Source organism: Aulonocara stuartgranti (genome assembly GCF_965226115.1).
Source record: "Aulonocara stuartgranti genome assembly, chromosome: 2".
Lineage (NCBI taxonomy): Eukaryota > Metazoa > Chordata > Actinopteri > Cichliformes > Cichlidae > Aulonocara > Aulonocara stuartgranti.
This window is the reverse complement of record NC_138940.1, coordinates 7,589,383-7,615,748: the sequence shown is the minus strand read 5'-3', so window position 1 is coordinate 7,615,748 and position 26,366 is coordinate 7,589,383. Positions and strand designations below refer to the sequence as shown.

Genomic DNA, 26,366 nt, shown 5'->3' with positions numbered 1-26,366 from the left:
CGAACAGAAACACGACTTTTTGATTACCTTTGCTTGTCCAAGGGAGTTGACATTTATCTGTCAAATGCGGGCCAAAAACTTAGAACACATGAATTCTGCCGGCTGATTGTTATTCAACTGTAGGATTGTGACACATTTTGGCAGTTTGTCTTTGCTAGGCAATAGCCAAAGAATTAATCCAGGCATGAATAGTCTAGTGAGGTCTTCAAAATGCATGTAGTCACAAAAGGTTATAGCATATGTTAGCAACTAGCAACAAAAAAGCCCAAACTTGTGTTTATGTTTTTGGACAACTTTAGACTCCCCGCTGGATCGCTTTGGAGCAAATCATCATTAATGTCAAACAGACGACCAAAGCTAATGGAAAAGATAATATGTTCGACGTGTAATGTAGTGCGTGGAGATAATTTGTTGAAGAGCGATGCTTTCATTTTTAACCCTTACCTCCCACGGCCTGCACCCAAATTTTTGGGCAGCTTCTCTTCAAGGCAAAACCTAAATGGTCCTTAATGAGTCCGTGCAAACAACGTGTGACGGGGGACAAATTACCAAAGCAGTCCCTCCCCCCCTCTCCTTCTTCCTCAGGTGATACTTGAAAGGTCTCAGAGGTAGAGCTCTCTGAACCCTCCCTCCTCTGGCTCCTTTCTCTGTCACCCTCCACAATGTCAAGGTGTCGCGACCCCTTTATGACCTGGAGCCACGTTAGCAATTGGACTTTTGGTAACCAGCAGCGGGGCATGATCACCAGTGTGAAAAAGGATGTTTGTGTGTGTGCGCGTGGGTGTGTGCAGAGGCGGGGGTAGGGTCAGCATACACTAATGGGGTGAGGCTGAGTTTTAGGGAGATGAGAGGAAAGGGGCCGTCCCATTTAGGTCTCACATGCTTGTCGGCCTGTGACTTCTAGTTTAAAAAAGGCTTCTGGGTGGCTTATATGAGTCAGTGGTCACCCCTCGGCATCAATCGCTTCACCTTGGGCACTGAATGGGACACATGCACCCCCTCGACACACACCACAACTACTGACCCCTCCTTCGTGTCCCGGGCACCCCTCCTTTCCTTTAAGTCAATATGTCCGTGTCAGAGATGAAAGTGCAAAGTGGGAGGGACGCGGAGGGGGTCCTGACACTAATGTAGTACATTGGGCTTCACTTACTGATCTGCCAAGTTCTTTTATCAAGCCTTAAATGGCTGCTAGGTTCCTTTGAACTGCTGAGCGCTCGCCCGCCCTCAGATGCCTCCTCCTTCAGCTTCAATGAGATATCCTCGGTGACATTCCCACAGTCTCGTTGCTGCAGACAGACACGCATAACTGCACGGAAGCGGCGAGGTTCAAATTCAAAGGCTTGGGAGGACTCTGGGAGTCGTCTAAGTAACATCATCGCCACTTTGTAGCCCCTGGCTAAAACAGTTCTCTTCATTTTCATAAAAATTTAAATATCATTGACAAATTTGGCTGCAGTGGATTCATTCATTCATTTCAGGCACCAGGCTTGAAAGCACTTTCATTGGCTGCCAAGCACAGCAAGGCAGGTAAACTAAGACCTTTACCTTGCTTGCTTGTTTTTTCTCACTCCCTCTCTCTTTTCAGCTAATCTGTGTGGGTAACCTTATCCCAACTCTTGAGTGGTTGCCCCCCCCCCCCCCACTCATCCCTCTTCCAAACCTCGTGAACTAGACGGAAACTTTTCTCCTCATTCACAAAGCTCTCTCTTGTTACACTTTTCCAGCGTCAACCTGCGTTGATTGATTTTCATGGTTTCATCAGGATTTTTTTCTCTTTTCTGTTTTTCCTACTTTTTCACATCAGCACACGTTTTTGTTTTGTTTTTAGGTACACCAACTCTTCTAACTGACTTTTTTGGTTCAGGGTAAATTCACACATGGATCCAGTGATTAAAAAAAAACCTTCCTGATGTTGTGTACGCTTTTCCTTGTTCCACCAAAGCAGCTCTGATCTGTTGGAGCATTGACATAACCTCTACGGTTGCCGTTAAGCGTCTGTCTCTGGGACACTGACAGTGGATCCTTCAGGTCGTACGGGTTTCGTAGTGGGGCCTCCGTGGCTCTGGTTAGTTTGTCTCATCGAGCAGATGTTCAGTCAGATTGGGGAAGTGTGAAATTTAGAGGTTAGGTCAACATCTTAGTGTCTTTGTCACGTTTCTCGGGCTGTTCCTGAGCGGTTATTGCAGTAAGGTGACCTGCATTGTCCTGCTGGGGGAGGCCACTGCCATGAGAGACTGCTATTACCATGAAGGGGGTTTCTTAATATGCAACAACTTTTAGTTGGCTCCTGTGTTAAAGTTACATCCCCATGAATAATAGAGATAATGTTATAAATTACACATGTCAGTAGTTTTATCAGTGATCAATGTATTTTCCCACTTGCTTCAATTGGTACCTTTCTTAGAATTGCAATTTTTTTTTATTTTGTACAAAAAAAGTAGATAAAAAAAAATTATTAATCTAAATTGTAAAAAAAATACAGAATGTGATAGCAAACATTTTAATTTCAACTACTGCTAATACTGTGTAGGAAATGTATTTATTTATTATTATTATTATGTATTTTTAAGACTGCATCGCATTTAGCACAATATGTTCTTGTTCTGTGTCTGCATCCTTTAGCACCATTTCACTTCAATCTCCTTGTGCAAAAGTTGCATAAAACCACAGGTGGAAATAGATAAAAGTGTTGATAAGGTAATTGTGTGTTGAAATGAGGCATCGCAAGACCAGTGGAGTCAAATCATGGAACTTCAATAAATAAAAAATTCCACTTCGTAAGTACAACTTTTGGCAGAATTGGAAAACAAAATATTTATTTGGGTTTACTTGAACTTTTTTGTTCTATATATTAGTTTAAGTTTCTAGAATTACCTGCTGACTCCTGCAATTGGTCAGCTGCCAAAGTGACTACTAGACCAGACAAGTGCATTGCAGAACCATCACACAGTTGGCTTGTGGCCATTGCTTATTCCCATACTTGTAACACTGATGAAATGATAAAAGTCCCCTAAAAAAGGGGGCCTTCCCTTTTTCCAAGAGCCAGGAAAGGTTTTCTCCTTCTTGTGCTTCACAGGTGGCCACATCCAAGCCTCTTGCTCCCACCCCTTAGTTGTGGAGTTACAGTCATGCTCCGAGAGGTTTGTCGCAAACATGTGCTTAAGAGGCGATGAGTGATTCCACAATGCTGGCTGTATCACATTCAGTGTGATAATTGCTGTTTATCATCCTGCCTTTAAATCAATTGTCAGGTGCATTTACATTTGACCTTCAGAGAAATCAATGAGCAGCAGCTATTGTTTGCTCACACAATCTGAAAGCCCTTCATTTCTAAGGAAGTAATCAAATTATCTTTTAGGATAATTACTATTTGCTCATTTTTTGGTGATTTCCCTCCCTAAGGCAGACAAGACTAAATTAGTCATGCTTTAAATTACATTGTACATCAGGTGTGTTAAAGGGATTTGTACAGTGCACTGAGGTTGACAGGATCAAGGAGTCTTGTTAAGCAGAGAGCCATAAATCACTGGATAAACCCACATTATCCATGCACTTGCAGGAAAGATACAGGCTTTTAAAAACTCATAAACACAATATATTTTAAATTAAAGTGATAGATACTTTCCTGACTTTTTTCTGCTAGCAGAAATTATAAGCTCGAGTTCTTAGTTAAACACTCATTTTCAATTCCCACTGAACTAGCTGCAGGGAACCCTTTGAAATTCCCAGCATGGGGAGTTATGTATGTGATCATTTAGAATCATTTTGAATATCAATGGGAGAAGAATCCCGAGGACCCAGTTTTAATGGGACAATAAGGGCCAGCCACAAAGGTTTTCTCTTTTTTTTAAGGCAGCATGCAGAGATGGACTCACTTTACTGCTACCAGCTCTGAAGTAAGCTACTCCCAACCACATTCACACCTCTCTCTCATTTAAATTCAGGGTAAGTTATAGCACATTACTGAAAAAATTCGAGACAACCTGCATTTGAATGCTGTCTGGGAGAGCCAGGCCAATACACAAACCATTCGCTGTTTAAAACGCACAAATAACTTTAGGGACAAATAGTTTCTGTAACACTTAGAACGCCTAATTTCAGCTAACAACAATTATAATAATAATAATAATAAATACAAAACCACTGAATCGACTTGTTTTTTTTTTCAATTAAATACATAGAGTGCATATTAGATTGTCGGAATGGGTTATCTTTGTTTATGTGAGAATACACATTCAGTCCTAAAAGTTCTAAAAAACAAAATTAATTAATAAAAAAAAAGTCCAAATCTAAACTAAATTTTAAAAAAAAGCACCTAATCTCTGTGTTCAAGTTCTTTGCGCAACGCTTCGCCCACCAAGCAGAAAAAAACCCTCTCCAAGATGATGGTCTCTCCAAGATTACCCTATCAGGTGCTAACCGCTGACATGTTTCCACCCACCAACAACAAAAAAGCCTCTCTGTGCCCAAATCTCAAGCCGCAGACGCACAAACACCACTGACAGGCACTGCTGCGCCATCCTCAGCTCCCGAACCTCTCCAGGGATCCGCTCCTGTTGCTACCGCTGCGATTGCTCAGCACTTCTTTTTTTTTTTTTAAATATAAATTGAGCTCGGGAAAGTTTGTCCTCCCATATTAAACAACTTCGTTTTGGTGGACTGCTCTTTTATTTATCGCCACTTTCTTTTTTTACTCTTGCACTTGGTAGCGTAAAATGATCCATGCAAGGTGTAGAAATCCAGCACAGGTACGGACGGAGATGAGAAGCATGTGATCTCTGGAGCAACAACCTTCGGTTTGTGGGGTAACTTAGCTGTTGGTGCGCAAAACTGAAGGATACTTTTTAGAGAGGTTTTGGAGAGGTCGAATATTGACTTCCATTCTTGACACAGACTTGCGGAGACGGGTTTTTTTTTTCGGGAAGTGAAGGAGACTGAGCAGAGAAGAAATAATCTTCTGGATAATTTCATCCAACAAGGAAGCACCCAATGTTGCACTCCGTAACTCTGCCGCTGGTGTCCCGTCATCTGCCCTTACACTGGGATCCAGTCTCCTACTTACCCCCGGAGCTGTGTGCGTAAAATACGCACAGGGGAGCGAAACGGAGCGAGAGAGGGGGGCGATTTCGCCAACCTTTCCTGGGGCTAAATCAGTGGAAGCAGGTGTATTTCAGCTGTATTTCTGCAAGTCAAGATGTCTCTCCTGCCTTCGAGGTTCATATACCTGTAAGTCTTCCACCTCTCCGTTTGCTTTTGCACACAAACTCATGCATTCTTACCAATAGAAGTCGCCAAACGCTTCATATTTTTGGATTGCTGTCATCCAGGTAGGCAGCGTTTATTTTTCACGTAATTGCCTGTGTGATTAACTCCCGTCTTCCCTTCTCTCTCCTCTCCACTTAGGTGTTTACATTTTCTGGTGTTCTATTTCCAACTGCAGGTATGTTTTATTACTTTTTGTGTGTATGTGTTTGTATGTCCCTGTGCAGCTTTTTGATGTAACTGTTGATTATATCACGGTTATAGTTTAATTTCACGACGGTCTTTGCCACGCAGGACAGGAAATTCATGTGCTTTAATTCTGTTCATTTCAATACTAATTGGTTAGAATGATGAGGAAAAAAGTGACAAATTTTGGGTCTACTGCGTGCCACAGTAAAAAAAAACAAAAAACAACAACAACAACACCAAAAAAATAAACAAAAACTTAGTCGCACAGTAAACCACAAAAACCCCGTGAAATATCATTTATGTGATTTAAATACTTGTCACGAGTATTACAGTAATGCATAATTAATGTATATTCAAAATGTTCATTATTCATTCAAATCAGTACAATTATCCGGGCTACACCTTAATTAAAACCCGATGTTTGCAATTTGACATTCAAGTAGCAGTTTCGATATTTTACAGCAGAATTGTGTAAAAAAATATTGCGATCCCTGGGGTTAACAGTTGTTCTTTGAACAGATGGCTCTTTTGGCGCTCAGCTTTTATTAGTTGCGCGTCTCACTTTGAACAGTAATGATTTGCAGGCACCCACTCAGCTAATTGATTGCGCGCCGTGATTCACATAGGATGCAGTCAGCACACTCCTTCTCTCATAAAACTATCTGATGGGTTTGTTGGTATGACGTGTCCGACCATAATATTGCACACACAGTTGTTTCATATTAATTTATCGGTGTTATTGTGATCTACGACATTTAATAAAAACAGGATACCCTGCCTTAAAAGGTACCGGTATCTCATCCGTTTTTTAACAAACAGCTCTTAAAAAGTTGGCAACGTTTTAGTGTTTATGTAATTACATCTTTTAAAAGTTACTACATTTCTTTCTTTCTTTTAATTGAAAAATAAAAACTATACCAAGAATAAGGAATAAAAGGAGTGTTTGTTTGTAAACTATAAACAATATATTTTATTGGTTACAGTTACTGCTGCTAGGATCACATTGTCCCAACCTGAAAACCATCAGCTTTTAGAGTAATAGGTAAATTTCCTAGGGACAAAATGTAAACCAACCTGAAATTAGAAATTGCAATCTTAAAACTGTGTAATCAGATTATTTCAACAGAAATGGCACAAACACAGTTGATGAAAAAAGTTGACCCCTCTTCACTTGACCCAACATTTTTGGTTATTATTTTTTTAATGTGAACTTCATGCTTGTTGTGATTTAAAGTTCGTCAGATGATAGCTACAGGTAAACAGAGGATGTTCATGGCTTCAGTGGTTTCAGCCTAATCATTTATCTTAGAAAAATGCAGGGACATGCCTTTATCCTCCACTCCTTCTCAATGCTCCTCGGTATGGCTTAATGGCTCTTGCATGTCATGCTGTGGTTGTGACTTTATGAGGTAAAACAAAAGAAGCAACCGCACTTGGAAGTTAACTTTGAATACACTGCCAATGTCTGTCGGAATGTTTTTCTGTATGTGAGTGTGTGTGACCCCATCTGTATGTATGTATGTATGAATGTGTGTGTGTGTGTGTGGGGGGGGGGGAGCAGATAGCAAGGTGTATCTTAGATGACTGCGACAACTTCACTTCCTCAGTGGAACTGAGTGCCAGACTTTTGAAGTTTCAACCATATCCGTTTTCGTGTTGTCTTTGAAGAAAGGAGACAGAGTGATTTAAAAAAAAAAAAAAAGCTGTTGTCGCTAGCGTTCACCTCAGCCATGTGCTTAGGCTTGCCTTTCCCTTGACATGAAATGCAACTGTCTACCAAACACACCTTTATGTTTGTTTAGAGATGGGGAGATTTGGGATAAATCCCTCAGCAGCCCAGTTAGGCTATGTTTTGTTGTGCGTTCATTTTTTTTTCTTGTTCTTCAGCTTTGAGTTTCATATTAAGAAAGAACATTGACAACAGATGATGTTAATGTTCAGCTTTTAAACACTGTTGTACTTATTCTACGATAAGCAAGTTTGCTGGAACCATTGGACACATGCTTACTTTTACACTGTTATGCATTAGTCACTGGTAATCCAGCCCCTAAGACTCTATTTAACTAACTTCTTCACCTGAAATGGTGACACTTTTCTCCCCCGTCAGTTTCTTTAACTGCTGTATCTGAAATACCCACTCAACTGTTGATATTTATCATTTTTTTAAGACACATACTGTGTAGAACAACAGACACTGAAACTTTCACGACTCACAAATGTAAAATGACAACTCTTTCTCTAGAATTTCCATTTGTTTGGTCAGTTTTAATGTGCAAATATAAAAGGATATTTCCAGCCAGTAAGCAGACTCCTCTCTTACATCTTTGTAAGATCAACAAAGGCTTCAATCAGTGCCTTAATCAGCTTACAAAGATAAGCAGTTTCATCTCTGATAATCTATATCTCTTGTCAAGGAACGGCAAAGGGTTTTTCTGGAATACTCTTACCCTCCTAAGAGACCCTCTCTAAATCCACCCATCTCCATGGGACCTTCGACAAAGTCTGACACTGACAGTATTTTTCACAAGAACTGATTAGCCAGAAACAAGTCTTTTTGTTTGGATTAGTATGTTAAGTAAAACATAAGCTGTGATGGAGGTTAAGAGTTCGAGATGTGTTAGCATGGTGTGGTATCCTAGTACGAAGATAACAACCACTGCAGCTCTGAAGAATCAAGGTTAAACCTGAATTGACCCCAACAAACCCCAAATCTGCTTTGCAGTACAAGCCTCTGGTGGTCCAGGTTGGGTTTAGGATTGTGAGTATTGAAGACCAGGGAATGTTTCGTTTTCAGAGTTTTCCAGAGGGTTCTTCTTGTGATTTATTTTGATTTCATATTGTGTTATGTGCAGAAAAATCGAAATATATTCTAGGGCAGTGTGTAACATCATTGTTCTGTATTGTATCATGAAGGTTGTGTACTTCTTTGAAGTAATTGGGGAAAAGATACTATAGAATATTCTTATAGGGGGATAGTCAATCTGTGACTAGAGACAAAAAAGCCATCACATGCCAAATTTGAGTAAGCGAGTACATTTGATTTGATTATCTTCAGCGTCTTATTTTCCACACTGTCTGATGCCAAAAATAATATCATTCGTGTTTCCTAAATGTCAACAGACACAGAGGATATGTCACCGTTGTAGACCAAATATGCCATAACAAGCAAGCATATCTTTCATATTTCAAAGGCTCTTTGAAACATGACCAAGAAGTGCTACTTAATCTGCACCTCATGACCTTTTTGGCAATTTAAAATGTTTACAGATGAGTTGGTGCTCAAACGTGTCTTTTAGTTTGGTTTATTGAGGTTAAACTGTAAAGCCGGGCTTCTTCAGTAGAACCCATGTTCGTGGACAACATCCGTGGTGCACGACTCATACGACATGTTTCAGCAGAGCGTTGTCGGAAGCCTCTTCAGAATTGCACCCAGTTTTGCGAAATTGTTTACTTTTTCCTCTCTGATTTTAAGGATTTGTTCGGTAGAGGCCATAATTTCCAATCAAGTTTGCTACATGTCAGTCATTTTACTAGAATAACAAGGACTTGGGGTATGTAATGTGTATATAATTAGCCACCTGAGAACAGCCACATAAAAAGCCATTACTGTGCAATTACGACACCATACAGCTGGGGAAATGGGATTTTGGCGTGAACTTAGATTCCAGGGCTTCTGAAAGTATACGTTTCCTCTTCCACGTGTTGAGTCACAGTCGTTTTACTGAGCTGCCACTGAATTCTGCAATTTCCTCTATTTTCATGTCAAGTCTAAATTTATTCCTAAACAGCTGACCAGTGAGTTTTGAGAAGCAGGTTTCAATGCGATTTTTACAAAAATTCCTCCCACAAGAGAACTTTTATGGTTTGAGGTGTCTCTTTCCATCTTGTCCTCCGCCTGCTGCATTTCCTAATTTATGGACTTTACTTTGCCTGCAGGCAGATATTTGTTTGATGATAGTGCAACAGGTCTGGATGCTTCAGGTGTATAATTGCTAGTGGCTTGCTTGCTTGTGGAAATGGAATACAGGTTTCTCAGTATTGCCCAGGGCACAGAATATATACTCTGTCAATATAAACCAACACTCAGTTTTCACTGTATGGTTTGCTCTTGCTCTGTGCAATTTTTACTCAAACCGTGACTTCATTAACATGTCTCGTAACATAGTTAGCAGCTTGTAAATGCATTGCATATAAAATGTGTCAGTTAAAAGCAAGGAGCAAAACACTAAAAAGCCACAGCACAATTTCCAGGTTGTTATATGAGTTTTTAAAACCCTGGGGCAATTTTTTTTTTTCTTTTTACACCAGGCCCATAAAATGAGCAGTGCACATTACTATTAATACCTGTGCTACGATGATCTCTCACCATCTGTCTCTCCTCCTCTCTGTTTCTTCATCTACTGTCCCTCTCTCTGTTTCCTCCTGTCTCACATCTGTGCAGGAATCGCAGCAGCGCTCTGCTGATTTCAGGTTTTACATCGAAAACCACACCAGAAACCCAGATGACCTGAGCCGGAAGCAAGTCCGGATCTATCAACTCTACAGCAGAACCACTGGCAAACACGTCCAGATCTTGGGAAAGAAAGTCAACGCCAATGGAGATGATGGGGGCAAGTATGGTATGGGAGAACTCCTGTGCATCTCACTTGACATTTAGCTAGGCTGTTATAATAGGATGAGAAATTACCTGCCAGCCAGAGCTTTTCTATCTCCACCAGCCACTTTGGCTGTTTACTACTCATTGTTTGTCGGTGGTTTTCCGTGCTCTGTGTTTGGCTGGCTCAAGAGAGGATGGTGACTTTTCAAAGCCACCAACTACAGGTTGGGGTGGATGAATACATACTGAAATTGCTGACTTTGCTGTTGATGTTTACTGCAGGATTTGGGTATCTGGGGCAAGTCTGTTTTTATCCTGTTGGAGTCATATGTCAGCAGTGTTATGCTTTTTGGGGGGGTCTAATACAGACCAAGACTTGTTGGTATCTGATGGTAAAAATATTGTTTTCTTTTGGTTTCTGAGTTGTAAAATATAGTTTTTTGCCCTCTAAGGATTCAGTCTCAACTTGGTTACTGTGAACTTCCATCATGCAAACTGGGGAAATCTCACATTTGCATTACAAGAAATCAAATTTATATACACGGTTTCGGAAAGCCAGGAGAGTTTTGTTCAGCCAAGCAGTGTAAAAGTGCTCACCTGAAAATGTTAAGCATTAAGTCTGAAGATGTCAAAATACGTTTGGCAGATTGACCCAGTAATTATCATTGTTGTTATGTAATTAGTAGTATTTCAGATAAATCTTAGGCTTTTATCATCTTTTTAAAGTGTTCTCTGTCTTTTCTTTCTTTCTTTTTTCTTTTTTTTTCACGTGCACTTTGCTATTTTGGTTTAAAACGAGTATGGCGAATGACTAAATCGATGGTCAGTATAGCACCCTTTTGAAGTAGTAGTCCAAACGCAAAGCAGTGGGGCTTATGTTGTGCTTCCCTGCAGATATTTTGCTCATAACAGCTGACTCACGGCTCTAAAATTGCTGGTCTTGAATGCCTTTGAGTGAGTGTGTTCAGTCACAGATGCGCCGAGGCGAAGTTTCCTCACTGCTTGTTAGAGCTTGAGTGGAAGCAGATCCAATTTTTCCCATGAGGCTTTGCCAATTCCACCCTCCACCCCTCCTCCCATCCCCCCCACCTCCTCCTCCCCATCCAGCTGCAGTACCTGGCACCTGTGAACTCCTTTGCAGCAATAATGCTCAGTGAGATAACTCTCCTTACTCTAATTCATGCATAGTGTCTGCAGCTTCACATACAGGGACCAAAATACGCTGCTGAAGAAATATAATATATTGCTAATATACTCCTAAGTAGGTATCTCTCCAGTTAACATCACTGGTATTATAAATCTTCTTAGGTATTAATGTAGCGTATTCATTACTTTTAGGAGACCAGACCAGTCATTTTCCAGAACAGTCTATTGTAAGTGATGTCTGCCAAGAGTGATGGCGGGTCATTGCAAAGGCTTTTAAATTGATAAAAGCTGCAATCTTTGATTAATGCTGACTTTTGCAGCTTTTTGAACAGGTGGCCTTTTGCTGAGGTCAAAATATGGCAGCAACCTGTATTATTCATATGGAAGCAAGGCAGAAAAAGTGCAGCATACCTCAGAAGCGAAGGGGTTCATGGCTCACAGTTCTGCCTGTGTGTCTCTTTAACTTTAGAAAGTAGACGTTTGGCAAGTTTGTCTGTAACTTTTGTCATATTTTTTCATTTTCTTTTGATCTTCTGACTTCTGCTCCGTTAAATAAAATACACCCTTTTCATGTTTTAGACCTTTTTTTGTTTATCCATAAAAAACTGGGAAGCATTGAGGAGTCCTACACTCACAAGGCTGCTGTGAGATTATTGAAGCACCCGGTTCATACATTCAGCAATTTTTAAGGTTGTGGATTATGGAGATTAGGGGTATTCAAGTGCTTACAGTGTAAATAAAAGCACCACATTCCCTCCTTTGTCAACTCAGTGCCACTTGTTAGAGGTATTGACAACAGTGAGATTCCTCCAAGTGTTTGCATTTCACTGTAACTATGACTCAAGGATCTAATTACGTTTATTGATGCCTTAAGCTGCCAAACTCTTCTTTTATAAAGATCAAACCATTAGTGTTTTCCCAGAAAAACTTAAGATAGGGGTTGGAACTGGGTCACAGACAAAGAACAACTTACAGTAAGGAGGGAAATATTGTTTTATCTGATGTTCTCAGTCTCCAGCATAACTGAGGTTGAATTTTTGGGTCTTTTTGTAAAAGTAGCTCACAATGAAAAGGCCAAGGTGTGGTTAAAGATTTCCTAAATTTGCATTCATGGCAGTAGTTTCTTTCAGAATATTATTTTATTTGTGTGAAAACCAATGTTGTTGGGCTGTCTTTTCTTTTTTAAGGATGTCCCTGCATATCTATTCGACGATAAAACCAAGTCCGATGTGCTATTCTTTAGATCCCAAGTAAGACGTACAAACAAATCTTTTGCAAATGAAGAATGAATAACTATTTCTTCCCTCACCTTTAAGACAGATTACCTACCACTTTTCTCCCAAGGTTGGATTTAGGGGGGGTGGAGAGTTATTTCTGCCCCCGAGCCTATCCCGTCCCCTTCGACTATTCTTTCTCTCCTCCCTTGAGTGCTACTGAATGGCTCTGTGTGTTAAACAAATGGATCATCTTAACTTTTTGATTGAGTGAGCACAGACTAAAGGGAACTTGAAACCTAATCTGGAGGGGCACATAACCGCTCCACAAATGTTTGGCAGATCTCTTTACTGGTCAGAGGGTGAGCAGAGACAAAGGTGACCTCGCAGGGGTTAACACTGGGGTGGCGGAGTGGGCACGGAAAACTAAAAAGGCTACCGAGATAGGTTTTTAAAGTGGACTACTGAAGTGACAGTGGCATTGTTTTTCTGATGTGTATCATACAAGGAATTTTTAAATAATGTTCTACTTGAATTGAAATATTTTAACTGCATTTAGTCAAGAAAATCATCATTTAGCTAATGATCACAATACTGTGTCCTTTTGTTTGTGTTTCTTTAACTAAAAAATAACAAAAGAAGTTAACCATGATTAAAACTTGTATTCTTACAGAATCAACTAAATGTGTTTGACTCCTTAAGGTATGTGTGCTACAAGACATATACATGGCATTAATTGGATGTGTTTTTCTTTTCTTTTCATTTGCAGCTCTCCTTATTGTTGAGACAGAAACCTTTGGGAGCCACGTCCGAATAAAAGGAAAAGAGAGCGAACATTACATTTGCATGAATGAGAAGGGCAAAATAGTTGGAATGGTGAGTACATTTTGATTTTCACTATGGTAATATTCAATGAATACTGATATTTTAAAGCGTGCACTTAATCCATGCTGAATCAAACGCAGCCTAGGATCTGCTTTCTCCTGCTGTTTTTCTACACCCTAACAAAACCTCTTTGATAACTCACAGCCATTCTTCCATTACGTAATCGGCCTACTCCTTTGACACTCGATCAGTCAATTACAGTCTGCAATCACCAAAATGCATTGAGAGACTAATAGTCACTTAGGAGGAATACCATTGCAATTATATCACTTAGTCGCACCAGGTGGCCACAAGTGCAGGATGACTGCATGTGGCTCGGCAGATGACCATTTCAGTGTGAAAAAAGCTAACATTTGAAACTGTAACATTTTTTAGAGCGCATGTGCTGTTTCTCTAATAAATCATGTTCTTAGCATTGGTGCGACTGGATTATTTCACTCAAGTTTTCCCTCGCTGCGGTCGTCTGCTAGAACTAAATTATGTTCCCATCAAGATTTCTAAACTGTCTTTAACCCAAATGCCAGAATTTGCCATGTTAGTGTTCATTTTCCTGGCCTCTGATTTGTCTGAAACCCAGTGATGTATTGATTTTGTGTCTGTCAATATTTTACTATTTTTAACTCTAAACCTATCAAGAAAGTGTTAATGAGTTGAGCCAAGAGCCATTTCCTGTAGACTTCTATGAGAATTCTATGAGAATCAGAGAGGTGCAACCAGAGGAGTGCCCCCTCCTGGCCTACAGAGATTATGCAGGTTGAAGGCACTTCGGCTGACTTTAATTTTAAGACCATCTTTTATGAACGTTATATGGTGTGAGAGCTTCCTGTGTGTCATCCTATACATAGCCATATGTAGTGTACTTGTATACCTATGCTATAGAGCTGGGAGATAGCTAGCTTAACTTTGCATAAAAGCTAGATGCAACGGGATATAGCTAGCATAACTGAATTACAAGCTAAGAAATCCATCCAACTGCAAGACGTCACTGCTCTAAAAAGTTGTCTGTCCCATAATATTCTGTAAAGCCAGATATTTAATTTTATCTGCCACTGCACCACTTTGTTTTGTTTTGTATAGATTAACTAAATGTGAGCTTTAGAGAAACTGTTAGATTTTTTTTCCGTATTATCTTTGGAATTTATATAGAACCTTTCTAAGCAGCAAGGAAGCTCAAATAAAAAGATTTTCTACAATTATTTAAAGAGTTCAATTTTCTCAACTAGCGAGAGTGCATTAGTGGTAAAAATGGGAATGAGTCAAGTAACAGTTAATATGTTTACGCTTACCTAACATTAACTCTCACATCACAGGGAGAACTTTTTTTTACCTCACAAAAAGTTGATTCTGTTAAACGTAACCTTTTCAGTGGGTGAAACTCATCCAAACTCATTCAAGTGACTTCTTCACTCTCAGTTGACTGCAGGTTTCCCCGACCCTATAAACAGTACATTTGCATAATGACTGAAACTAGCACCGCTGATTAACAATTGTATTTTCAGCTGTGACTGAAACCCTTTTTGATCTGTGAGTACGTTATAACCATGTGACGGGAAAACTTAGATTGCAACACAAAATCACTCCAAACTGAAAAAGAGGAGAAAATGAGGTAGACTATTCAAAGGCCACACTACTATATTAATAATTAGTGTCAGATGATAACTTCCTCTGCATTCTTGTTCTTTTTTCTTTCAGCCTGATGGAAGGAAGCAGGAGTGTGTCTTTATCGAGGAATTCCTGGAGAACAACTACACGGCTCTCGTCTCTGCCAAGTACAAAGGATGGTACCTCGGATTCAATCGGAAAGGGCGGCCTAAGAAAGGCTCGCGGACCACGCAACGACAACAGGAAGTCCACTTTATGAAACGCCAGCCGAAGGGCAAGGTGAACCCAGTGCAGGAGTTTCGCTTCACCACAGTAACTAAGCGGACACGAAGGGCTCGGCGGTTAAAATCCAACGCAAAGAGGAACTGACAGGACTAATGGGACAGCTCTAGTTTTCCTCGTGGAGGAAAAAAACTGTACCTGAAAATCTCAAGATTCTTAAAAGAAGACTTCTTTTCTGTAAAAGAAAGACTGACTAAAAGAACAAAAAATAAAGATTTTTTATTTTTGTATTTCAGGATGACTGAATATTTCCTAACTGTCGGATTCTTCTGGGTTGATGCCATTGAGCTAATGTTTCTGTCATGTTATTTATACTGGATAAACTAAAGGACCTCTGAGCGAATTCCTGTGATCGTGGCCCTCAGCTACATATGAACTGCAAGCTGAAGGCATGCTTTCTTTTTGACAAAAGCAGGAGCTGATGCAATGTTATAAAAATCAGCCAACTAGAGATTTATTGGAATACCTGTCGGTTTTTGTTTGTGTTGCCCCTGACAATGCGGATCCCATACTTTCCACTGGAATTAGAAACCATGGAGATGAAACGGAGAGAGGTGGCAGTTGCAGGTGACACTGTGCTGCCAGAATAACTGTGTAGCTTCGAGTGCAATATTTTACAGGTCTCTCTCTTTCTCGTCTTCTTTCTTTCCATGTGTGGCTCAGCTCCTAGAATGCGCGGAAGCCTCCAAGTACTGTGTGAGATTTCCATACAGCCTGAGATTCAGCTGAAACCCAACATGCTTTGACTAGTCAAGCGCCAAACGTGGCTTTTGTTCTGTTTAAAGACTGAAAAACCAACACAAAAATACAACAGCTGATGTGATACATAAATTCACACTGTCTTCCAACTTCATTGCATTTGAGTAGGGATCTTAATCCCTTTCATCTCCCCTCAGATTGCATCTTTTACAGCTCTTCTTTGCATGGGTTAGAGCTGTTCCACAACAAAAAGCTGCCTTAATTCTTTGAGTCGGAGCTACTGTCTGGGGGCTGATGATGACTTCCTCTACCTCCTTAATCTTTTGTTTATCTTCACCTACACGGTCTGCATTCGGTTGATTTCAGGAACCTTTCTGTTGACTCATTTTCTTTCTCTCTCTGTCTCTCCTTAATTCTCTCGCTGTTACAAAATCATCTTTTGACTGTGAGCTCATCTTCGCTCCTTTCACTCTCACTGGAAGATAGTCTCAAAGATGCTTTTGGGAAGGCTTAGCTTTATGCAGATTAGTCATCCATGGATAGGAATACTGTACATAATACACTCCACATCACCTCATGAACTCATATTTAACAATTAAACAATTTCCTCAAAAATCCAGATGACCAATACGTCAAGGATCCAGGGAATACTTTCAGCAGCATGGTAGTTTTATTTTGTTTTCAAATCTGAATCCTAAAGGGAAAAGTCTGCTTTTATAATTATTTTTTCTCACTGACAACAAACTCCAGCCTCTTATCACCCGTAGTATGTATTTACCTGCTGTCAGGCAGGTCTTTTGTATGAGTTGCTACTAACAACATGACACGTTTATGATTTTTTTTTTTAAAAACAAATGTAAGCAAAAAATAATTTTATGACTATTATTAAGATATTTATTGCCTCTCTTTGTAAATAAAATGTGAGTTTTATTTGGCCTCTGTTAATAAAATGAGGAGTATATTTTAAAACAGACTTATTTTATGTCTTTATTGAACTCTGAAAACAGGTATAAATGTCTTTATAGCCTAATTTGAGACAGATTTTTGAGATGTGCATACTGACTATAACACTCCCTGAAAGTGAAATCACTCCAGGTAGGGTTTGGATGAATAGAGTACATTCCCTTCTCTGCATACTGCCAAGTTATGCATTTTTATATACAAACCCAAAGCGTGAGGACTGCTTTTAAGTGCAGTGATTTGAGAAAGGCCACTGAAATATTTCTGAAGTTTTCTTTATATCATTGTGTGTGGCAACTGGAGTTCAAGCACCTGGTGCTTTAAAAAACAGATTTTCTTTTTAACATTTAGGAAATGGTGGAATAAAGTTTCCCCACCAAGTTATTAAGGTTATAAATCAAGATTTGATGAATTTTTCAATCATAGCTAAAGTGAGTGGTGAGACAATTATAAATATTTTTGTCACAAGACTAAAGAACTTGATCAGGTATGAGACCCCAAACAATCTTTGAGTACTTGCAGTGCAGCCTACTTTGATTTAAATGCTTCGTCCTCCAAAGAGTAAGCATGAAGAGGTAAAAGATGGACAACTTTGCATCTGTTAAAAGCACTGAAAGAATGTGGGGAAAGCATGTCTTATAATGCTGTGTGCAGGAATGATGTTTACAGTAACCGTCAGACTGAAAGATGGCGGCTTTGAGGGGGAAAAAAATACTTTTGTTTAAATTCCTTGCAACGCTATCGGCCCCCCTCCCTTTCACTCCACTCTGGTAGTTGCCTCCAACACATCCAGAAGTTCCCCCATTCCGTCATGGGATTTTGAATGTCTGGCCTGCTGCTTTTAAAGGTGGAAACATAGTGCTTGAAGTGTGACCCTGTTATGTTCCATTAACATAATGGATCAGCACTGAAGATGGTGCTTGTCTTTGGGGGGATGGAAGGAGGTATCTGTAGGATTTTGAAGAATGTTTTATGCCCTTTATCTTGTCTTCATTTTCTTTAACTGTGTATTGTCACTTCTGTAGAGGAATGATGACTTTACTGAAAGGAATAGAGTACATACATTGTACAATGAAAAATTTCACGTGCCATAAATAAAAACATTTAATTCACTGCTTCCTGTTTAAATCGCCAAAGTTCTGTCCTGCCAGTCACTTACTGCAAAGATTTGTTACTCTAGAGGACTGGGAGTTAAAATCAGCCTGGTAGATGTTTGAGGAATTTAATCAATGCAACTTTTGAAACCCTGCAAATTCTATTCATACAAGCAACAAGTTTTTCTTTTTTTTTCCATTCTGCATACTTCAGACTTGACCAAGCACAGCCAAAGTGCATCTGGGTATATTGACATTTAAACGAGAGCCGATGGTTTCCAACATGGCAGCCCATTCGCAATAACGAGATGACATTTTTGCATAAGCCTCCCGCTAGGCTTTTCTCTGACTCAACCTTTGATCGTTGGAGGCTAGATGGTCTTGGAACTGGACCAATAACTTCAAAATGAAACATAGAATTCCCTTTTGCAAAGCCCAGCCCCTTTTCAAAGGAGGTGGAATCTTTAAATGCAGTCCTCCTTGCCAAGTAGTTTATATTCTATTATTAGAAAATCTCAGCACACTGAAAATGTGCACAATGGATACAGTATGACCAGAAAGCAGAGTCAACGTAGAGAAAAAACTTTGTGGTTCTGAATAAATTATACAAATTTTAGTGGAACAACCAAAAGTGGTCCGTTGGCCTTGAGATCAGCAACCACACACTTAACAATTAGCCCTGTCAACAGAAATTTTCTTCTATTTGAGACATGAAACAAGTTTTTTCTCGATGAATATTACTGAAATTGTCCCTCAAGGTCAGTGAAAAACAAAACTCTGAAGCCAAATAAAACAGTATTCAACCTATAATATACCTTGTGTCATTAAATGTAGTTTGACATCACGTCATTTACTGTCAAAACAGGACTGTTGCTACCGCCCATCTAACTCATGCTAAGCGCTAACCACACTTGACTGGACTGCCTTTGTGACTGTGAAATCCACAGGGGAAACCCTCTCTGTGATTCTCAAAGTATTTTTGAATACATGGCTGAGTTGTGTTTTTACAGGATTACAAATGTGCTTACTGTACATACAGTTTCTGGAAAGCCAGACCTCTTCTCTGTTCTCCTCATAACAACATGTGGCCAGCATGTTTTGAATAAGAAGGGTCAAAAATAAAGGTTAGTATGTATACTGTGTCAGCCTTATTATATTTTATTTCAAGTTCACATGAGGTGATTTTTAAAGTTAGCACAGTGGTTAAAGTCCCTATCCACATTTGTGGGAAATACACTAATCAACTTAAGTGAAAATTCTGTGTTTTTTAAATATTGTGTCAAAACTAAAGTGTGAAATATCAAAGCTTACCTGGCAGTTTTAATCCTACTGCATGTAATTGAGGGTTACGACATTATGTCACCAGTCACAGCATTTTAAAACTGCTAGCAGCATACTTGCATCTGGAACAGAATGTATTTCATTCCATCAAATGCATATGTACCTATACTTTGATTTTCTTTCTGATGTTTTCATAACTACAGTAGCAACTGATGGAATTACTGCTACAGGCGGCTCTGTCAGGCGATCTGTCCAGGGCGCACCCTGCCTCTTGCCCTGTGGTAGCTGGAATAAGCTCCAGCTCCCCCCGTGACCCTTACAAGGATAGGCAGAAGAGGATGGATGGATGTATAGAATACTCTCAGCTTTTGATCCACCATGCAATGCCATTTGGAAAGCATGTGATTGGGAACAGCTTTGTTTTTTTGTTTTTATTCTTCAAACCTTAACAGACCTGACTAGACAATGACAGTCACAGTGGCTGAACACCTAAAGGGGGAGAAACAGCAACACTGACAAAGCTTCACATTGCATACATAATAATAGAGTAATAGAAAGTTTAAATTTATTATATCGCTGCGCTACATTTTTCTATCTTTTGGGCAATGTTGCAGAAAAATGAACTTAAAGTGACGAACTGTGAAAACACATTTGAACATACATAATATGTTTTCTCCTCTCACATGGCCACAGACAGACTATACTAGTCAGTCCTTGTCCCTACATCAGCAGATGCCAGGTGACACAGCTCATTAACTTCTCCTTTCCCCTATTATTTTGGCTCCTCATTGTCTTGAGATATGAGATGAGCCTTTGTTGAGAGTTTTGCCCCCTTTTCTCTCAACCAGGCAGGGCCCGTAATTAGTGCTTTGCGCTGGGCGTACTTTCTCACAGGGCTACGACACAATTAATCAGCACTTTCCCACCAATGGGCAGAAAATGCTTGGTTCTATCAAGGCCAAATTTTTAAGTTGTGATGCCTGTTTCCGGCAATGGAAATGTCAGGATGCAACAATGATTTTCAAAATATATGACGCAATCGGCAAGGGGTCACCCAATACGCCAGGTCAAATAAAAATGGATGCATTGTGCCTTTAGGTATAATCAAATACGTTTTTTAATTTAAATTTGATGTTTTTTATGTCTGCATATGTGCCAACTTTTGGAATTAGTTTTGTAAAACAAAGCAGTGAGCACCCACCATTGATGGGTTTTTAAAATTCACCAGCGGTGATTGCCTGACATCTCAGAAGTCTACTTATATCGTCGATCTATTGTGCCACTGTTACTCCTGTATGAAACAATGTTGTCTTGTCTTATCTACTCTCACACGATCTTTTTCCTATATTTTCCTTATGATCTTTGGTTATTTTTTAACCACTGAGCTGTCTCAGGCATTTATGTGAATGGTTTGTTTGCAAAATAGCAGTCAACACCAACAACCTAGTGCAGTGATTTGGGTGGGTGCATCTGAATCAGTGCTATACAGACAAAGGGAGAGATGGGTGAGAAGAATGTGGTTCCGGTTTGTTACACAGTACATGAAAACAAGCCCTCCAACCAAAATGATTATATTATTAGGTTGTCTGTCCTAGATATGATCCACAGCCAGTAGCAAGAGGTATACATCAGATAAAATACTGAAAATCATCGTTGAAAAAACCCCCCAAAAAACAAAAAGAACTGTATGATGAGATTATTTTATGGTATAATTTAGTTATATAGGCATTAGCACAAACACTTAGAATTGAGTTAGACACCCATCTTTTTTTGACTGCTTTGGGTTTAGGCACTAAAAACTAACTGGTTAGGATAAATCTTTCTAGAAGCAAGTCTACAAACTTGAAAGTCATATTGGCAACAGTTCTGGGCTGTAACAACATGAAGCACCAATCTAAATAAATAAGGTAAAAAATATCACTTTTATTTGATAAGTGACTCCTTCCAAAAACAAGATTGAAAAAGCTTTTTTTTTCCGTCAACATCTTCATGTCTTTGACTCATGCACCAGAGCACTGAACAAAACACCATGCACCATTTATGTACAGTAAAACAAGATGGCACAGTTACCTACATTTTTAGTGTAACCATAAATAGATATCCTTGCCACCTTACAGTTTAAACTATGCAGTGTACACAACACAGTTTCCCAGGCTCAGTGGCTGATGTTAGTTGGCTTTTTTCGTAGAATTCTCGCATATGTTTCTGTTCAGGATACTTCAGTATTATGTCGCTGCCTGATATTGTGGGTAGAGTTAGGAAAAGACAGTGATTTGGCTTCAAAGACATCTTTTCGAGATTTTTACTACAAATCAGAATGCTTAGTTGTCTAGTGTTACTAGGGTCTCCACTCGAAATTTTACACACACTTATTTACATGAAGGTGTTCTCAGACACGATCTGGGTTGCTTTCTCTTATATCAGTGATTAAAAAGGATGATAGTGCACCTTTTGGACTACCTGTAGATACACGAGGGTGCCTACTGGCCATATCTGTGTGTGTGATTACAACTGATAAGGGACATTCATTGTGATGATAACAGTCAAAGCGGGTAGTTTCTCTGAGGCTTTCAGCAGAAAGTCTCATCTTTTTCAATTGTTGTAGTAATCTCCCTCTGTTGTTGTAGTAATCTGGGAATCCTTATGCTCCCGCATTGAGTGATTGAAGAGATGCCTGCAGAGGGTGGCCTGCTCGCAGACTTGTCACTCTAGCTTGTTTATTTTTTTATATACAACAGCCCTACAGTGCACGCCATGGTCGAAAAACTGGGCCATGCATGAAGCACCTGAACACCTGAAGTAGCACTAAAGCACACAGCAAGCATAAGCTAAGCTTTAAAGGAACAGTTAATTTATTTTTAAGTTTATTTATTAGAAAACAAATGTGATACTCAGAAATACACATTGATTAATGAATGTGTAATTACATCTTCCAAAAACTAATGTGGGTAGAATTAATTGAATAAAAATACAGCAGGTTATTGGTTTGTGGAAGTAGCCATGTTGCCCCAGCAACTTGAATACAGTGGCCAATATGAAGTTATTGTCACATTGTTATTCCCCCAGTCACGTTTTTGTATGCGACTAAAGACTCCATATGTAGGACACCAAAGGTAAAAGATAAGAGAACTTGTAGGTGTTCGTGTGTTACTGCAAATTTTAATTAGTAGCTGCACCTTCAGACTCACGAAGGATTAAGGATTAAGGATCATAGGATCGATCTGAGAAGAAGTCCCTTTCATCAAAGAAGCAAAAATGTGTATGCATATTTATTTCTGATATTGTTGTAATTACGTATTCTCAGCAGATTAGACATGCAATACAGCAACAAGCTGTCTAAACAACAGCTGATTATAGGTGAAAAGCTAACGTTATGACACAGTTTCCTTCTGATAAACGGTTTGATCAAATTCTAACATAACATCATATCAATTTATTCACTGAGTGTCAAAGAACAATAATGTTTGATCCGCTTCAAAGACAGTTTCACTAATGCCGGCTAACAGCAGCTAACAGCGGAAACTACAGCAGTTCTTACCGCAAGAAAAGTTCCGGACATCCTCAACATTTCACCTCAGCATTGCTGTCATCAGATAGAAGTGAGCTTTACAGACTCACTGACTCATATTGGGCTTCACTGACAAAGTTTTACAGCTTCCTCTAGAGAAAATACACATGGACACCTGAGATATTGACAGCTGAGGTAAACATCGGACTGACAGCCTACAAAGAACTCAGTTGACTGCAATCTTTAATCTACTGACATCTAGTGGTGAGAATTCACAAACTGTAACTTTATCATTGGAAAGATTCTAAAATCCAAACTTCTGTTTATCCAGCAGTCCACCCCAACTTCTACCGATGCATTTATGGAAATTCTGATAAGGACAGTTTATTTTAGAGAATTAGTATTGAGAAACTAGTAGCACAAGCTTTCTTCATGTACATCTTATAGCGAGATGACAAGAAGAGACAACTCCAATTCCTAGCCAGATTAAAAGGAATATCAAGAATAATTGGTGGCCAGTATCTATTCTTAGATTAATGATAATGGTAATGGAGAAAAAAAGGAAAAGGAAAAGAAAAGACTTGCGCTTTGACCTTTCACCTGAGGTCGAAACACAAGTCCTCTGCTGCTAATCTAACATATGTTTTCATGAGCCAAGACAAGCAACCCTGCCATGGTGGCCGCTCTCCAAAACTAATGATGTCAAGTGATTCCCTCTAAAAAAAATCCCTTTTAAAACAGAATGAAAGAGGCAGAGAGGGGAGGAAGTGCAGGGGCTCTGGGGGTCCAGCAAGGGGATAGAGTTGAAGCTGAGTGACAGGTTAGAGCAAAGAAAAAGACTGAAAAGACCCCTTCTCATTATCAAAAAACTCAACTTGTTTTGGCTAAAAGACCCTAGCAGCTACTTTCTCTGCCAGATCTTGCCCCTCGCCACTATCATATCACTGTACACAGAGAAAAGGGCTCACTTTTTATTTACGCCATCTTTATTGTCAGAATATTGCTTTTAATTGCTGTCCTGGATTCCCTGCTGCGGTATAGGACGAGTCTGAGACGATTACTCAAAGTAATGGAGCATAATGATGTCTCGGAGTGGCCCCTAAAGCTCAGGTCAGGGGTTAGACAATGTGAACATTCAGCTACTTAGCTTCCTTTGCAACTTTGTGACAAAATCTGTTTGCCCAACACCAATTAAGATGCCTCTCCGTGTGCTCTGGTCAATGGGTTTGACGGAGGGGGTCGTCCAACGAGTTGACATGTCCCTGAGCACGAACAAGCTGGCCAGTGTCCTCGCCTCAATAATTGGTGTCCCTTGCAACATGCCGCTTCCCAGGGCTGTCCTTTGTGTCCCCATGGCAGTCCTAAATGAAGGGAGTCAGGGCTTTAATGGGATTCCTGTTAGTTTTAAACAAACACAGGGCGACCCCCTACTGTTCAGCATGTTGCATAGAACAGCTGGGAGTCTACAGTGCTCTCACTTGGGAGCCTGCAACCCCCACGGGGGACCAAGAGGCCACTGCCCACTTGCCATTGTATCTCGAATGACGTCCTCTCAGGAGCTTGACAGTACTTCTGTGTTCACACTGCTAGCAGCTATGTTGGTGTTCTACTTTTCAGTGGCCTGAGTGCAAGGTGTGGTGCCAGCAGAGCCACACAGAGAGGCAGAGCATCATGCAAAGCAGGTCCATAATTGGCTGCTTGAAGGGAATGTCTACCAAAGGTTTACTGTCAGACAAGAAAGAAAAGTGCCTGTAGTCAGTATGAGCATGGGCTCCAAATGCAATTGTGGGATTAATTTTTTATTTGTTTAGTAACATATGCACAAAATTTTAAATAGCACACTTCACAGTAAGAGAAGAAGAAGAGTAGAAGTAACAGCTAAAGAAGTGCGAAGCAAACAGGAAATGAACAGGGTTCACCTTCAGAGTAAAAGTTGTTCCTTGCTGCTGAAACATGCATGTGTCAAAAGTCACAGCTTTACCTTTGAAGGCACTCTATGTTTCTGTTTTTTTCATTTTTGAGTTTCACTGCCACTTTGTAGGTAGTTGGTGAATGTTTCCAGACAAGTCGGCATCTTCCGTGTAAACACTGGGTAACTGCATCGGTCTGCTACCAAACAAAAGAAATCATAAGGAAGTTTTGATGCAATACTGTATACCAAATTCACCCAGCAACTTTCAAGGACCTTCAAAGTTGGGTCCTTGAAAGTTGGGTCCCAATATAAAATGAAGCCCAATATACTGATGGCTACCTGGGATCACTGAATTGTCTCGGGCCTGCGTGACTAGAGTTTTAGCAATCAATTTCACAGCAACTGTCAGCAACTGCCTGCAACCACAAGCAACCGCTCAGGGAATATTTATTTTTGCATATTGACTTGAAGTTGCCAGGAAGTCGCCAACTGCTGTCTAGGCATCTCAGTCAAGTTCATGCTCCAACAGCTGGATGATGCCTTGACATCTTGTTGGAGGCCAAAGTAACCTGCTACTCTTCAATTACACATCTTGTAGATTTTTGTATTTACTATTCATTTATTTATGATACAAACTGGTGCAATGCTGTCCTGTGTATGTGTGAGTGTTCTTTTTTCTTTTTTCATCATTCAATGATGTGTACAATCATGCCATTATGAGAAACCAGATGTAACAACATAATACTTATAATTATAAATGGAAAGAAAGTCCCTTCATTGCTTAAAGCCTATTGTACTTCTAAGCTTCATCATTGTGTCTTGCTCCTAAAAATCAGGCTCATTCACAAAGTAAGCCCATATGTCAAAAACAAAGACCAACTCATATCACATGTGTCTTATTCAGTTGTTATTTTAAGATAAAACTTTGCACAATGCAGTTTAATTATTCTTCACAGTATCTTGCATTTCAAAATTTGAGCTCCTTGTTTTGCTGGGAAAGGAACATCGTGACTCCCAGTCTGAATTTCATTGAGAAAGCGAGGAGGATTTGTCAATGGGGCTCTTGAGTGCTGTGTTGATGTTGTGTGGCTAATGTGTTTGCACTGGCTGTGATAGAGGGGATTAACTCCTTTGTGGTGGTCTGCTGGGACTGCAGACTACTGGACTTTGAAAGCATACTTGCCAACTTACTCACAGGCAAATCAAAGCTTGAGAAAAATCATTCCCTCAGCACCTAGTTGACTGGTTGACCTCTGTATCAGAAAAGGTACAAGTGTAAACACACACACACACACACACACACACACACACACACACACACACACACACACACACACACACACACACACACACACACACTTCACAGCCTGTACCATACAGGCCACAGTCAATGTTTGTAGAATGACTAGGGGTCAAGGTAACAAATACCAATCCCTGCTAACTGGTCAGCCAACAATTAACCTACTTCCTCCAACTTACGTCTTGGGTATGCTTTAGAGCTCTGTTAGAGCAGCATATTTGCACATTTCCTCTATCATTTTAGTACTACAACACAATCAAAATGATGTTTTAACTGCTGCTTTTTCACAGCATTTCCAAATCATCATCACATGAACCCTAGCACAAACAGTATGAACAGAAACAAGAAAACTGGATTCAAAAAAATTATAGATGCTTATTCATTATTTGACCCCAGTTAAAAAAAAGAATGATTCATTAATTCTCTATGTAA

General features: G+C 39.8%; 1 protein-coding gene across 2 annotated transcripts; it reads left to right on the top strand.

Moving 5' to 3' along the window:
- The first annotated feature begins 4,458 nt into the window (after nucleotides 1-4,458).
- On the top strand, nucleotides 4,459-17,916 carry fgf24 (fibroblast growth factor 24). 2 transcript variants are annotated; one of them, XM_082508475.1, is made up of 5 exons: nucleotides 4,459-5,229; nucleotides 5,407-5,443; nucleotides 9,896-10,064; nucleotides 13,181-13,287; nucleotides 14,989-17,916. In XM_082508475.1, the coding sequence occupies exons 1-5, from the start codon at nucleotides 5,198-5,200 to the stop codon at nucleotides 15,265-15,267; spliced, it is 624 nt and encodes a 207-aa protein (XP_082364601.1). In that variant the 5' UTR covers nucleotides 4,459-5,197; the 3' UTR covers nucleotides 15,268-17,916. The 2 variants fall into 2 exon arrangements, with proteins under 2 accessions (XP_082364601.1, XP_082364600.1); XM_082508474.1 differs by having other exon boundaries at nucleotides 9,896-10,073.
- Nucleotides 17,917-26,366: the final 8,450 nt, after the last annotated feature.